The 17100-nt window shown below is 42.5% G+C and overlaps 1 protein-coding gene across 1 annotated transcript; it reads right to left on the reverse strand.

Annotated features, from left to right (window-relative positions):
- Nucleotides 1-16407, reverse strand: CWC15 (CWC15 spliceosome associated protein homolog). The gene is made up of 8 exons (XM_082764623.1): nucleotides 16290-16407; nucleotides 15677-15736; nucleotides 14550-14688; nucleotides 12407-12519; nucleotides 11386-11474; nucleotides 10741-10851; nucleotides 1535-1653; nucleotides 1-930 (listed from the first exon to the last, which is right to left on the reverse strand). Exons 3-8 carry the CDS (start codon nucleotides 14678-14680, stop codon nucleotides 801-803), a joined length of 693 nt encoding a protein of 230 aa, XP_082620749.1. The 5' UTR covers nucleotides 14681-14688; nucleotides 15677-15736; nucleotides 16290-16407; the 3' UTR covers nucleotides 1-800.
- Nucleotides 16408-17100: the final 693 nt, after the last annotated feature.

The raw sequence follows: 17100 nt of genomic DNA on the forward strand, positions 1-17100 counted from the left end.
ATTTTAAGATGAAACTGAAGCATACAATGATATCTTGACAAGACCACTCATTTAATAAAAACCACTGCAAGTTTCTGACGATGCCATTACGGCTGAACCCCACGCACACAGGCTGAGCCTCGACACGTGGCTGCGTCTGAAGGACTGAGCACTGGGATGATTTATTACAGAAGAACCCCCCTGAGGTCCCTGAGTATTCCCCCCAGGCTGTACCTCCCCAGAACATCCCAGAACGTGGGGCTGGTGAGAACCTGGAGGCAGCCCACAGAACTGTAACTCGGTTGCTAACAGAAGAAAACAAAACCGAATAATAACCAAGTTTGTAACTAGATATTAAGAGGAAGCAGTCCACTTTGCTACAGAAAGATTAGGCCTTCTCAGTGCACCCTATCGCATTCAGCTGCTCCCTGTCCTTGACAGCACTGCCATACAATTTGTGCCAGTTACAAACCCCCGTCCTTACAAATACAGCCTGTTTTGGAGAGCAATCCAAACAATCCGAGTGTTTACTGCAAACCAGCTTCTCTCTCCTACCATTTACAAGGCGGCCAGGAAAAGGAAATATGAACAGAAAAACATCCGTGAGACACAAACTGGTTTAATTAAAACTGAAAAGGAAAGCACACTGAAGGAATAAAAACTCCAGATACACAGCAATTATTAATTATGAAGCCGTTGATGATCTTGGAAAAGCATTTGGGAACTCATGACCAAATGTTCAGCCTTGGATTCAGAGACAAGGAGGGGGGAAACAGCCATGACTTGCCAAGTCCTTCAGCACCAAAGCACATAAAACTGTACTACTTGATGTATTTTTCCATGAACTTTTTGTGAAATTCTGATCGCAGGGTATCATTGACGAATCTTTTGTCCTTTTTTGATTCATCTATCCCCTTGGCACAGTTCTTGAAGACAACATCATCATCCCATCTGAAAATAAAGAAATGATGTACTTTAGTGGGGTTATATGAACATTCAGTGCAATTTATAAAAATATTTAAATGTTATCTGGCCCTCCTGTTTAAAAGAGCAACTAGTCGTTAGGAGTGGATTCAGTCATTAAAAATAAGAGATCTGTTCTTCTAATCCAAGCCACCTTCTCTATGCTTTTGAGTTAGAAGCAATAAAAATATCTGTGGATTAAAGGTTATTTTCTCTTTGCAGAAAATATTGGATATTTGAGCAGAACAGAAAACAAATGGCCCAGAATTCTGATAAACACAACAGTAATTGGAATATCTGCAAACAGGAATCCTTTTCAGAAAAAAAGACTGTTAATTGCAGCTACCCTATAAATACAAAGTTACATTTTAAAGAGAAGCACTACATCACATTTCTCAAGGAACTTTGGTCCTGCTACTTTTCGTATCAATATGAATAATGTCACAGACAATTCTTAACCTGTTTTTTGGTTTTGTACCAAAAAGTAGCAGGATGGTTTGTTCAGAGAAACGAGCAAAACACTGACATTTACAGACTCACAGCAATGTGAGGGAACTTGGGGGGGGACCTCACAGCACAGGCTGCACCCTACCTCCTCTTCACTTTGAAGTTTGCTTGAGGCTGCGCTGGGCCCGTAAGGTTCAGCAGGGGGTTGCCGCTTAGGATGTTCTCCATTCGAATTCGTTCTTCTTCAGCCTTTTGCTCTTGCTCCTGAGAACCAAAAAAGGACAGATTACTTTTCTGGGCCACTGTTCTAATTTAGTTGGTAGAGACAGATAAAACATTATTTGGCTGCAAATACCCACCGTCACAGCTCCGACTTCCCAGAGCATTTGACACTTGTATACGACGGGAATAAGGACAGAAGCAGGGATACACTAAAGAGCTTAACGTTTCTAATGAACCCTGCATCTAGCAATGCTCACTTCTGCTCTACTTACTTCTGATATCCCATCAAATATTCAGTTAAACTCTAGCTTTACCATTTACATATTTATTATATGAAAAACTGTATCCAGATTAAAAGACTTGCCTTATCCTCATGAGAGAAGAGAATACATTACACTGTGTTCACTAGGTGGAAGAAACCTTCCAGCTTCTTGAAACCTCTCTATCATCTTGAGCAATCTGCTTGGGTTTTACAGCTACACCTTCCCTAGGGACTGATTAAAGAGAATATTTACTTCTCCTTGCACTGCTAGAGGCGTGCAACTCCAGCCTAAGCAAGGTGCTGCACTACAAGCAACACAAAGAGGATCTCGCTGCCCGCGCTTACAAGCTGTATTCATACATTTAGTGACTTAAATGCTCAGGCTTGGTAATGTAATGCTCATTTTACATCAGTACGCTTTGCCACACCCTTTTGAATGCATTAGAAGGGTTCTTTGGTGAACGTACCAGAAGGAAAACAACATTTTCTCATTTGGATGACTAACTATGTTTCCCCCTCCCTGCACGCTGAAGTATGGCCTGCAAACAGCCTAGTTTAAAAAAAAAAAATATATAAAAAAAAACATCCTCAAGTCTCATTAGTGCCCCAGGAAACTCAAAGCTTTGCTTTCATAAATTATACAAATGAAAGACAGAGATCACGAGTAAGGTTTGTGTTCGAAAGTGCAGCAAATTCATGGCTGAGGGCTGCTGTGGGACCCCAGAAGAGGAAATGTTTTCCTTGATGATAGCATTTACAAGGTTTAAGTGCTAAACTTGAAAACTGATCCTAGCCAGAGTTCTCTAGCTTCAAACACTTAATCAAAACTAAGTGACATATTACTAAATCTATCTATAACTTGCAGCGTTTTTCAATCCCACAGCCCGGGTATGTAGAAAATTCCTCTAAGACAACCCAAGCCTCTTGAGAACAATCCCAGCTTGCCATGTATACAAACACCAGACTAGGCAGGGGCACTGCTAAAGGTTTTACCTTGCAACATCTGAGTTCTACTTATGAAAAAACAGCTACCAGTAGGCTGCTTCTCACAAACAGAGTTTGTAACTAGCTGCAATTAATTGCCAGTGGAATGGAAGAGCTCCCCAAAAGAGCATGTTGCTTGAAAACATGGCACTGCTTGAGGACAACCCCATGGTACCCTTACCCAAACACGTGGGTAGGCAAACTTGCTCCTTCTGCGCTGTCAACAGAGCTTTACCACGGACTGCAGCCGTGAATGTTATTAACACAAATAAACTGAAGCTCTGCATTCCACACAGGGGTCTAAATCCAGCATCTGCATTCCAACATCACTCGTTACCACCCCAGTAAATAAAGAAACACAGAAATCAAAAGATATTTTATAGAGAGCAGCAACTTCCCCCGTTTTAGAATTACAAACTCAAATTTTACATTTGTTTCCTTTGTGGATTACACAGGAGAAATGCCTGCAACCTCTTTATCATGGCATGCCAGCCTTTGATTTGCCATTTTCTTTCCTCATAACAAGGAGGAGCCCAGAGGAGCGCCATCAGATGTGCTGCTCTCCAGCTCAGGTGCTCCCACCAGCCCTCAGGCTGCCCAGCACATCCATCTCACCCGGACCCTGGTGCCTACGGAGGACTTATCGGAAACCAAGCAAAAACTTTGATATTGATATGAGCAAAATAAAATTAAAAAAAAAATATATATATATATATATGTATATATATATGTATCATTATTGATTTTCAGGTTACTCCCAAGAGATTGTGTTTAATCCCATTTGGCAAACCTACAACAGGATGCAAACACACGAAGTGCTCTGTGTCATCCAAAATGAGGTGGGTTCTGCCTCATTAAGCTTAAATCTCTGTTGCTCCAGTAAAAGTCAGACTTTGAAAAAAAAAAAAAAAAAAAAAAAAGAGGGACCTGTAATTTGGTACAGACATAAAAAAAAAAAACAAAAAACAAACAAACAAAAATGATACTGGATAGTACTCAAGAGAAACTGGTACTGATAAAAGCATTGTAATGAATTAATATTCCTCTGTTGACAAAAGTTTCTGCAAAGAGAACTTCCTTCAAGTCCTATAAATGCAACCACCAGAGCAATTTTCCATTTTAGAGCTGAATGCCAGGGGAACTCTTCTCAAGGAGGCATGCAGAGCACGGCACATCAGATTTCTAAGCCACCAACCTCGGCAACGGTCCAGTTACTGGACCCGAATGCATGTGTGCATATCTAGTTTTTCTGTAATAAGATTTTAAAACTGCACGTAGCCATCATCCTAACCTTTACGCTTTGCATGACCCATGTAATACCTTTCAGTCTCGATCAGCATAACATATTTTGCTGTCTGATAATGAAAAAAGTATCATCAGCCTGACATGTTAAGATTTGGTGACAGAAAAAAAAAAAATCAAATTGAAGAGTGACATCACATTTTTAAGAAGCGTTATCCTACAAGGAGTAGTGCAAGAGCAGGATTTAGCTCCAGATTCAGCCACCTACACTTAGACATCTGCCTGGAGGCATCGGAGCTCACATCTCAGAGGAGATCTGGAGAATACAGCGTGGTGCCAGGAGAGCTGTGCTGCTCGCCCTAACCCACGCACTCGGGGAACTAACCACGCTCCGGGCTCTGCCTGCTGTGCTGGCTTCGTCTCCACTGCACCAGAATGGAAGCTCGGGTGAGTAAGCTGTACGTGCATCCCCATTTGGCATTTCAAGGGCAACTGAATCCTGTCTAAAACTGCACATTCCTGCTAAAAAAAAAAAAATACTTTGACCCAAGTCACCTACAATTCCAGAGGACTGAAGGGCAGCAAAAAAAAAAATAAATCACGCTATTAATAAAAGAAACAAAGGATTATATTAGGACTTTCAAATGATTACATTTTACTTTTGCACCTAGTAAATTATTAGAAACTACTAAGAACACAATGCCAACAGAAGCTGTCAGATCTTTCAGAGATACAGCAGTTGTAGAAAACACCCAGGAATCTTATTTCAAAGATCCATTTTCCCTTTCTGCTGCAAGCAACACCGCAGAGCCCCTGGGCACGTTGTTGGCTGCTTTGCCGCTCTGCTGGTGAACAGAACCCTGCTTTTAGACCTGCAGAGACAGCACAACCACAAGTAGGAACAAGCTGCGTTATCTTTGTCATTAAAGATCAACGGATTAGAGCCCAAAAGCAAATGGGGAACGGATCTGTTGAATAAGACATCGCCAGGCTCAGTCACCTCACAAAGACGACACGGTGCACGCGGTGGCTTATTGCCGGAATTCCATCATTCCAGATTTAGGAAGTAGGCTCATTCTGAAGATGAGTCTTGAAGACTTTTGTATCATTTAGCTTTACTAAAACCTCCCCAGGAAGGTATGCAGAAAGTACGAAATCGGTTGGTTATTCAATTCTGTATCTTAGGCACAGAGGAAACCTGAGGTGTAACTCACAGGGCTGTAAAGCTGACATTTACACTCAGGCTCATTTATACACTCCGGCCAGAGCTGTAAAACCCCTCATCTCCAGCCAAAAAAAGGTTTTCGTTACATTTCAGAATTTTCCACATCAATCTTCCACTGCCCACTCCTCCAGGCGACGGAGCATGGCTTGTATCAAACCCAACAGAGCAGACACAAGCTTCCCAGCTGTCTGAGCCTCACACCTCTGGGGCACGACACAGCACAGCTGTTTGCAAAATACGCGGCTCAGCCTCCTCCAAAGCCTGCGCCGTTCTCCTGCGTGGTGGAACAAAGGCAGATTAGGTTAAAACACTGTGGGTACAACGAACCTACAACGGGAGAAAAGCCTAAGGGAGAGAATAGCCTCTTTCTGCTCGCTCCACCCTTTTAAAAATAAGGTTTCTTTGTCTGCCTTTCCGTTCTGCGAGATGAGGCATACAATTCTTTTCCTAAACTGTTACAGGAAAAAAAAACCACCACGCTGCAGGTTATTCCATCACTACATGCAGCAGCGCTGTACCAACTGCTTGCAGGGATGACTCAGAAGCCAGCAACGTTGGTGGGAAGCAGCTCCTCCCTCTGCTGCCCCCATGGTAGTGGCAGAGGCAAGAGAGAGGAATATTGTGGTGTGGGGAATAAAACTGGACTGGCAGAGGGAGCCCCGTGCCCCAAGGAAGCAGACGGAGCCGATGCTGTGAGAAGTGGGAGTCACAGCAAGCCTCCACTGCACGCCTGAACTCATCATGGGGGGTTGAAAAAAGCAGAAAAAGCTGCATTAACCTGAACTGAACAATTATTCCTTATCTTGCTGCAAGAATAACAGTCCCTTGGCATACTTGTTTCTGACCGCAAAGGAAAGAAAAACAGTATTGTTACCATGGTTATTTTTCTTCCAGTATAGCTGCTACCCTTCACACAGAGCAAGATTACTTTTGCAGAAAAGTGCTGAAATTCCTGAAATGACTCCATTGTATTAAAATAAGTTACCCTGCTCGGTTCTTACAGAAACGGAGTTGTTGAAGAAAATCTGAAATATCCCTGTTTCATTGAAGGCTAAAAATCACAAAACCTTATTTAAGTGATATTTTTTGAATGACAAACTGTGACAGCAGCATCTTTAGCAGCACAGAACAAAACTTAATAATGCAGAAATCAACTCAAGTAATTTAATCTCACACAAATCACTAACTCTGTGCAATACAGTGTTTCAAATAATTGTTTGAAACTCCAAAAAATAAACATACAGAGTAATAACTATATGCAAATTTGTTGTCATTCTCCCCACAAGTGATGGGATGTTATCATTAGTTTTTGACAAGGGAAGGCACTGCCAGCATGTCTCACAAACATCTATTGAAGAAACATACTCCAACATCTGCTTCTTTATTGAAATCCTTCCTTAATCACCAATTTGGCACTCCAGTTTTAGTTATATACTTAAAATTTAAATGAAAGGGTTAAAATCAAGACTCATTTAATGTATTAATTGAGAGAAGCTGTGGCTACAACACAGGACAGAGCTAAGATCTCCTTTGGCCATTAGAGTAAAGAAATGCATCCAGTTACAGAGAAGCACTGGGTGAAAAGAAACTGTAATAGAGCCAGCCAGAAACTTTAAGTCTGTGCTCAGATAAGCATAAAATGACTGGATGCTAAAATAGCTTTGCTGGAACTGTGCTTGTACATTCAGCAGCTCGCTGGTTTGAGGTTTGTTTTTAATTATTGCAATTTACCTTTTAAGGAAGTCTTGAAAATTGGAAATTAGGAATGCTGTAACGCTGAATTTGGAATACTGAAACGTGGTCCCACAAAAGCTATCCGTGGATGGTTAGCACAGGCAGCAGTTCCTGTGTTTGTACAGTTTTAGACAGATTCAGGATTATTCCACAGAAATGGCTCCCAAAACTAAGATTTGCTGGTCAGTTCTGTCTCTCCTAGAAATGAGCTAGGTTAAAATTGGTTAAAGAGGTTCAAATTGCAGAGGGCAGGAGAAAAGTCAGAACAACTTCCATTCCCAGTCAGCTTTTTAAGAAGTTTATAGTAATTGTTTTGTTTCTAAAAATAGGCTTTGATGGCAATCTTTTATTTGATTAAAAAAAAAACAACAAAAACAAACCAAAAAAACCACTATTTCCTTCACAGATTAAAGGAAATACCAGCATGAAGGAAATTAGGACCTCTTCACACTAACATTTACCAAAATTAGAGGTTTTTGGCAGAGATTGGCATTACCACGAGGGAAGTTAACACAGAACATGATGAACTGAAAAACAGCACATTCCTATCTCCTATTTTTTACTGCCTGACCAGAAATGCACTTTAAAAGGAACAGTCCTCCTCCCATGGCAACTTTAGTACTGAGCACCAAAGTGACCAGTGAAAACAGTTACCAAAAATACAGCATTTACTTTAAATGAAGTCTCAGAAGTAACTGCACTAACATTGCTGGAAAGCATAACTGAAGTACAAGGAAAAGATCCACATATAGCACAATTTTGGGATCGAGTGCTACATTTTAGCTATGTCATCTTTTCCAAGAAGATGCACGGGCACATTAATCTGCCTGTATAACACTGAACAGATGTGAGAACAACGTGCAGCAGAGTGAAGAGGCATTCCCTGCTGTTTCCCTTTTGCCTTGCCACCAGTTTACCCAACCTGTCCACTGGGGACAACGCTGCTCCAGCAGATAAACCAACTCTTTACCTGGCTTAGGGTTAACGGCAGCTACAATTAACAGCTTGCATGAGATGTTATCCCGAAATCGGCTACACGACTAATATAAAGTTACTTACAAAATTAGATTTAAATTACAGTTTGCAACATGTGATAACACAAAATCCACATATATCCTATGAAACGGGATTTATATTAAATGGTTATGAAATGCTTTGTCAATAACACCTTATTTTAAGGACATAGGAAACAGCATTACCTAGACAGATTGCAGCTCTGAAGACAACATAGGAAACCTTTCCTAAATAAACCCTTAGTACCAGAAATTCTTTCCAACACTGCACTCTGCTGTGGTTTTTACTTTTTTAATGAACATACTCTTGGTTCCCTACACTCAAAAAATTACCCTCAAGAAAATAAAGTTCCAATTACTTCAGAGCACCCACTGTTTAATATAGATGTCACTTTTTAATTAACCACCATTCATTAAGATGAACAGAGTAGGTAGTGAGTGTACAATACTATTGCAAATAACCAATGATTTTAGGGATGAAATAAAGGGATTAATTTCAGATATGTGTGCATGTATTAAGTATTCACGTGGTGCTGGACGTTGTAAGCCCCATGTTTTATGGGTGGAGAGCACCCATGAAGGCAAAGAATAACACCAGGTAAAAGATAGCAAGATAAAAGAAGTGCTGTAAGAAATATTTCAGAGCTCTTAGCACCCTCTAGTGACAAAATAAGAACTTTGTAGACTGCTAACAGCCCTGCCTTCCACAAATGAACAGACAAGCACCTGTGTGGTTGTGCGTGCTGTAATTTACTACCATTATTTTCCCAAGGCAAGGTCTCTAAATTGAAGCATGGCAAAAGTTACGCTGTTTATTCTTGATGTATAACTGCAACAATGAAGCAAACTGAAAATGTACCCGGATACAAGTTTTCACTTTAGGCACTCTGTGCAGGGTTATTTCAACTCGCAGCCTTTCCTCTACGTTGCTACTCTTAAGTTGCATTTTGATACACTTCAAGCAAAAATACCAGGAAGGACTGTTGCCAGTGTTTTCAGGTCATTTTTGCCATGTTGTAACTGCAGAAGACAATTTCACCTGATGTGTGACAAATGGCTAGGCCAAGAGATGGGAGATGCTTCAGCTACAGTTTAACTTAAAAGACTGTTTGCAGGCCAGATGGAGAACCAATTATCAACAGTCTTTTAAGGAAAGTTTCTACACTTAAGCAACATAGTACAGCTTTTAACCTCTCAAACTTCTTTAAGATTGCAGACTTGTTTTGGTTAAACTCACTGTTTTTTTTTTACAGGTCTTGCTGACTCTAAAGGTTAACTTCCATACTGTTAGCTGAAAGAGCAGTCAAGCACTGGTGCCTGCAGCAGCTGACATGTTATTCTCTCTTAGCTGCTCCTAGTGTCTGCTAGAGGCTATGCCCTGCTCACTAACTCTAGTGGAGAGCAGCTGAATCTCGTGGAGAACATTTGTGAAAAAACATTCCAGCTGTAAGGGTGCGTGTTGAGCTACAGAAAAAGCTATGAGTTGTTCAGAGGTATCAAAACATTGTTGTCACAGCAGCAAAGATCCTGATCAATATTTAATTGTTTTTAGCATGTGTTAGAGTAATCTCAGATTACTTTATATAAAGATGATAGATTCTACATTAGCGTCAACAAAACTAACAACATATAAAACTACACAGACCAAAGTATGTAACTTTTTGTTCAAAAGCACTAAAACCATTTAAGCCCTACCTCCAAAAAAGAGCTTACTCAAAGTAGAAAAGGGAATGCTGTATGTATCCACCAAATTTCGTGCACCTCCATAGGTAAAGCGTTTCAGCAGTGCGAATGAAATAGTCAGACTGCAAACTCCAGTGCAATACGGTGTTAGAGCCGAAGCAGTTCCATCCTGACCACTCAGCATTTTGCTAACACTGACAATTCCCAGAACAAAGTCCCTAAAGTCCTCTCATTAATCAAGGATTTCGGTAACGAACTCCAGCCCAACCATCTCTTACACCAAGGAGGTGGGGGAGTCAGCGGTATAGGAATCGTAGGCCATACGCAAGTTGATTTACCACATCCTGAAAAGATTATCAGCCACATTATTAATTTCCGTGGAGACATTTTCTAAATAAATTCATCCATGTATGAACACATCAAAGTAGTTCTGGCTTTACAGTTACAGTTGGTGCTTCTTGCCAAGGCAACATAGCACTGGTGTCGTAAACAGATCAAAAACTTTATCAGAAGTTGAAGCCAGAATCAAAAGCAAAGAGCACACTGATATTTTTAATTCACGAACAAAAAGTGGCACATTTCTTTTTCCCATACAAGCTAGTTAAAAATGAAATTCCACTGGATGATGACAGGTAGGTCACCAATGCCGTTATAAGGTTCGGTGTGACAGCTGCCTTCAGAGAAGGACTTGTGTGTTAAAAGCAAGATTGTCTTCAGTCAAATGTCTCTACAAAGCATTGGGGAAGTAAATAAAACATTTTGGTAGAATATTCACCCATAAATATGTCTGCTGAAGAAAAAAATCTTGACAACAATTCCTAGAAAAACAAACCCATCAGACTCCACTTGAGAAGTTTGTTTTGAAGTGTTGGGAGCTTGGCACTTACTTTGTTTACCAGTTCTCCCTTATCCTAATACCTAAGGTACAACAGTTTTGATAAGCACGTTTGCAAAAAGCAGATGCTCTTTAATGGGTGAGATTTTACCTTTCGAGCCTGTTCCTCAGCTCGCTCCTTCTTAATTTTTTCCAGTTCAGCCAGAAGAGCTGCAGTGTCGTCATCATCACTGTCTTCCAAGTCCTCATCTTCATCATCCTCCTAGCAGCAACAAAAGGAAGCAAGTAGTAGTTCAATTCATTTCATTTAATACATTTCATTTAAATACATTTTTAAAATAAATGCATCTTTTAATTCTGAAGATTACTACGGAGATCTTATCTGACAAAAAAAAAAAAAAAAGAAAAAAAAATATGAGAAGTCTCCCAGAGTGTACTTGTTTTCCCAGCTTCTTTATCTCAACAGTTCTGCCTTTGGGAAATTCTAACTAATCCAGTACTTGACTGAGTCTAAAAAAAACAGTATTTTAAGAGGTATTTTCAGTTCTCTAGTTTTTGTGCGCTAGGAGTCACAGCAAACTGCTCCTTCTAAGAGCACCACTGCAGCGTGGAACAGAATCCTCTGAAGCTCTCTGGACTTCTGCCAGAGCAGAGCAACTGAATAAGGAAACTATGCTGGAAGCAGTTGTTAGTTACCTGTCTTAAATCTTTAACATACCTACAAGTACATGTTCTATTAATAGCAAATCCCCAAGGCAGGACAATGAAAGGAAGGACGACGGAAAAAGATACATACATCAGTAAGAGGATCGTCTGCATCAAGATTTGCTGCAGGAATCTGGTCTAGTCGAGGCTTCTTGGACACCGAAGATGACGTCGTGTGCTCTAAGGGACAGGATTAAAAAAAGTGATTAAGTTAATTTCACTTAACAGCACCTAATGTCAGAAAACAAAAATTTCCATTATGAAGTTGTCTTGCATTAGAGAAAGAAATGAGCTCATGCTTAGTTCTTCCTCACCTCTCAATCTTAATGCCTGTGCTAATTCCCTTGTATCCTCAAACAAACATCCCCAAACTTACTATTTAGCCTCTAAGTGGTTTTTGAAGTTATTATTTCAAGATGAAAGAAGAACAGAAGGAAAAGCTGTGGAAAAATATCTTTATTTGATATATCCAATTGCAATGTTTCCACTGTGGACCACCCCAAAGCATTACTATTACCTAGTCTGGCCCAAAAGACACCTGTTTTTATCTGTGAATTTGAAATCCCCGTAAGACTTCTGTACACGTCACAACTAAACCTCAAGTATCTAAATTCTGTCAAGCTTAATATTAAAAACGAGTATTTCTCAAAAAAAAAAAACAAAACCCACAATCCCACTAAATCCCAGCCTTTGATTTTTGTTTTAATTCTCATTCACTCTACAGGAACAGAACCAGGTACTTCAAAAAACAACGTATTACTTCACTAGAAGATGAGTCATTCCCTTTCTCCTTCCTCTCTCATCTGTCCAAGCACAAAAAAAGCCTTTATTAACTACACGTACCGTTGCCAAACCATTACAATCATACTGTACCAGCTGGCCTGCATGAAGGACTCTGCTTTTCTACTGGCTGGCCTAGATTTTCGCCAGCTCGAAGCCAGCGTGAAAGGCAGCGGACATTCCCTTGCAGGTCAACAGCTCTGAGCTATCAGAGCAATACCCTAAATTCTGCTCTCATGACACGCTGTCTGCAACCTGAACCTTGTAACATGGAACTCTGTGCAAATGCGATGTCACAGAGGTATTATTTCTTGTTAAAGTGCTGGTTTTACCTCTTGTTGGTCTGTCTCTGTTCTTTTCTCTTGCAGCAACCCGTTCCCTCTCCTCCAGCTCCCTCCTGAAGTCACGGTTACGCACCTCTTCAGGAGCATCCTGAGTGGTCTGTCTGAAATAACAAGGAGGGAGAGAAGCTGAAGGTGACAGCCTGCAGCTGGTAGCAATATTTGAAGGATAAATATTTGAAGAATAAATAAATAAATATTTGAAGAATAAACCCAGGGGTGAACAAGTTAAGTGCAGAGAATAAGAACTGGGTACACGGTAGACATGCATTTCTTCGTTCTCTTCATCAGTCCTCTTCCTTGCATACATTGCACACACACACAAACATACAGTGACACCTACACATGTTCATTCCAGTGACTCTTGAATTTAAAAAACCCTACATAATTTCATGCAAAAACAGGCTGACTGCATCTACCTCCTATAGGTATTTGTAAATCTGTTCTCCTGCAGTCCAGGGTGACATCTATCAGGTCAACTTTTCTCTCAGTTTTCTCATCTCAATTTGCCACTGGAAAGAAATCTCTAAAGCTTGTAAATAAGACCAAAACTCGAGTATACTTTTCTCAAACCTTTTCCCCCAAGTGGAAACAAGATAAAGTCCCATGTCTGGAAAAGAAATAATCAGGGAGAAGCAGCAAAACACATTGCAAATACACCTTTTCCTCTCTATTTTACAACACACGCTGGCCAAAGGCAGCAGCCTGTTTATACTTGAGTCACACTGAATTCCACCCAGAGTGTGCTGGATTTGTGTGGAAACCTGGAGGAGAACTAATGAAGAAAAAGCGAGCAGCAATTCTTTTCACCTTTCTGTGAACCCACTTCTGGAAGTAAGAGTGCCTGAAGAAACCCAGGCTCTAGCCATTATAAATACACCATGTGCAGAGGCTGTCTTCATGATGGAGTACTTCATTTGCTTTCGTAATTAAAAACCTGATTTCAGAATCCCTGACTTGCTGCAAAAATCCCCTGAGGCCCCGTGTCACTCAGGCAAGCCTGAGTGGGACTGAAACACAGCATCTTTCCTGCAGTGATGCAGGCCTGGCAATTTAACAAAGTCAACTTTGGATTAGGTTTTGGGGAGAAAGGAGACACTTACTGCCCCCTCCATCTCTCCTGCACACACCAAGGGACTTGTTAAAACACACACTGTAGCCCTGTATAAATTTCTCCCCACAAGCTCCTTTCAAAACAAGAGCCTTGTGTTCCAAACCCCGGTGCTGTTTAAAGAGGCAAACCACCAGCCACTTCTCCTGTAATAACAGAATGCACCCGACAGCACTTTTTGTGCTGTTGATTTTGGTACTGTCCAAAAAAAAAAAAAAAAAACAACAAACAAAACCCTCCAGCTCCCTCATCCACAGGTTTTCTTCAGAGGGGCAGGAGGGAAGAGGTGAAAGGGCAAAAATCTGCGCAGAGAAAGTGCAAGTGGGAAACCTTAGCAGGAGTTTCACTGACAAGAGTAACATCAGCTAGATGAAAATGATTTTAGGCTGACACAATTCAGCTAAATTCTAGGTGCCTGTGCTGCACTGACTCAGATTTCACATCATCTTTCAGCAGAGCATCAACAATTTATTACAAATTTCATACAGAGGATAATATTTATGTAAAATCCTATTATCTTTCAGACTATTTAAAGCAACTGCCTCTTCTGGGACCTGCACGAACCACTTGCAGTGTTTGATATCAGCTCTTCCAACACCTGAGTGCTATTCCATGATTTCCCTGCCTCCTCTTAATGCCCCAGTGGTTCTCAATCAAGACATAAAACACTTTCCTCCTTCTGAGACTTGCTCAGTCTGATCCTGCAAGTGACAGACCTTGAATGGCTCAGCTGTCTCCTTCCACTCCCAAAGCTTTTCTTTTCACTCCACTGCCTGAAACACTTGGTCCCCAAAGCTCCTTCTGATGGCTCACTTCCATAACTGTACGTACCACTAAAATTAAACTTCTCAAACCTGCAAACCGTTCGGTCTCCTAAATCTGCTTTGGAGATGTGCAATTTCAGCCCACTCACTCAGCACTGCTGCACAGTATCTGGTCATAACAAAAACCAAACAAACAAAAAACCCACCAAACATTCCTATCCTGTTTTCCCACAAGCCAGACCAAACACGCAGCACTTACCTGTATTTGATTTTAGTATGAGAGGGAAGGTCTCTGCTGGAATACTGCTTGGATAGCTGGCTTAGGTCTCCTTCACCTTTTCCTCTTCCTCCTCTCGCAGGTTCAAATGTGGGCCTTGCTGCTGTCGTCATTTTGGTGGCTATAGAATCAAGGGCAAGAAGCAGCCATTACTAGAGCTTACAGCACAAGGCACTCTCCAGAAGCTGCTACGTCGTTCCTGGAACTGTAGCAACAGATCTCGAACCATCCCTTGGCACCTGACCCTTAAAATTTAAGGAGCTTCTTATTGACAGAATCTGTTCAGATTTTCAAAAGAAAGTATTTTCCAACGTGACTGAAAACTGACATACAGATGTAAATGAGTATGCAAGGTCATGTTAATATAGTAAATAAATTGCCAGGAGCCAGTCTCCTCTCCTTAAGTCCCAGTGGTAAGCAAGTAACTGAACTCCTTCCCCTGGAAAAAGGACAGCCAAAAACTCCCTGCCTATTCAGAATGATTTCTCCTTCATTCCCCAAAGTGTGACTCAGTATCACTACCACCAATGCTGCCTGACACAGCTCACAGCATGCCCAGGATGGTGCTGGTAATTAAAAAGCAATGATGGTCACACATCCTGTAGGCTCTAGCCCTTGCCCTGGCCCTGTCAGTTCTCCTGTGCAGGCACAGCACTGACACTGGTAACATGGCAGAGCCCTGTGGGACTGCCCTGCACAGAGCTCCAGCTGGCCAGAGGAACTTTCTCAAGCACTAGGACTAATGTTTTCTCTGCAAGCACAAGGCTGATGGCTTCAACCATACATAAACCACATACAAATAACAAAATATCCTGCTTGGGCAAAGGCAGAAGTTTTCAGCAGCTCCGTTTTAGAACCTGCAGGATCTCACCTACCACCAGCACGCCCTAAGAATGGAATAACGGGAGCCAAGAGCTGCAGCTGTGACAAAGAAGCAAAACAGGATCTGAGCAGCCTTGGCCACACGGACTCCCTGTCAGCATGCAGTGCACTCAGGACACCACGGCCAGTACACAACCACTGCCTGGCTGCTTGACCAGTGCCACCTGAACTCTGTTACGCAAAGCAGCGCTTAATCCTGCTCCAGCAGGGCACGCGCTCCCACTCACCACTGCCTACAGATACATCCGCGGGGATACAGGAAGAGCCACAGGGCCAGGTGTTCAAAGCTGTCAAGAGAACAAATTTAAATCAGAGAAAACCAATCAGGTGATATTGTTCCATGTGCTTTTGTGATATTGCAAATAAAAGTTATTTGTGCTCCCCTTGCACAAAGCACGTGGATTTGTGTTAAAAGTAAGCAATGTATTTGTTGCTCACAGCGACGTCCCACCGCGCAGAACACACTGATACTGAAGCACTACACAGAAAGCACAATTCACAGCATAAATAAAAATAAAAAAAGGAGCCAGCAGCTGGCCAGGCTCCCTGCGAGCTGCTGACACCTTCCCAAACGCCATGCGAGCCAGCTGGGGCTCAGCACGGCCTCCACAAGACCTACAAAAGTCCAACCCGAAGCCCCAACACCCCCTAAACCACCCCTGCTCCTTCCCGAGCCCTGCCCGCATTCACCTTGGCCTTAAAAACCCCAAACCCCACACCCGACCCCTCAGGTTTTGGGACCGCAGCCCCGGAGCAGCCACCTCAGGGCCCACAGCAAGGCAGCGCCGCCACGCCGCCCATCAGCTCCCTGCCACCCCAAGCGACAACGAGGGGGCTTACCCCGATGTTAGGATGCCCCAGAGCCGCCCCAGAGCCGTCCCAGAGCCCTCCTGGCCCCTCACAGCCCCTCAGATTCCCCCTCACAGCCCGGCCCTAGGCCGCCGCCATCACCCCGCCCGCCAGGCCCTACCATAGAGGTGGCCCCGCCCGCCATCATGGCTGCCCGGGGCGGGGGCACGCCCCAAAATGGCGCCGCGGCCTGCCCAGCCATGGCGCCCCCTGCCCTCGGCGCTGTCCCTTTGCAGGCTGTTCCTCCTCTAGCACACGGGTTCACAAAAAAAAAAAAAAAAAGTGTAGAAACGAGTACGGGGGTGATAAAAACGCCCAGATCTTCCCTTTGCGTAGCCGTGTGCATTGACAGTGTTAGCCTCAGCCTGCCAGTCAGCAGACCCCCCATACAAATCCCTTCAAACAGGTGTGTTTTCACTGCTGTCCCCCCCCCCCCAAATATCCTCAAACTGATGAGTTTTTACTGCTGTCCCCTAAAAATATCCTCAAACTGGTGTGTTTTCACTGCTGCCCCCCCAAAAAATATCCTCAAACTGGTGTTTTCACTGCTGTCCCACAAAAACATCCTCAAACTGATGAGTTTTTACTGCTGCACCCCCAAAATCCCCTCAAACTGGAGTGTTTTCCCTGCTGTCTCCCTCCCCCTCCCCCCCAATCCCCTCAAACTGGTCTGTTTTCATTGCTGTCCTCACCAAATCCCCTCGAATTGGTGTGTTTTCCCTGCTGTCCCTTCCCTCCCACTCCCCCCCCCCAAAAAAAAAAAAAAAAAAAAAAAAAAAGAAGCCAAAGTGTGAATGAATAT

Source organism: Aythya marila (assembly GCF_965140915.1).
Source record: "Aythya marila genome assembly, chromosome: 1".
Lineage (NCBI taxonomy): Eukaryota > Metazoa > Chordata > Aves > Anseriformes > Anatidae > Aythya > Aythya marila.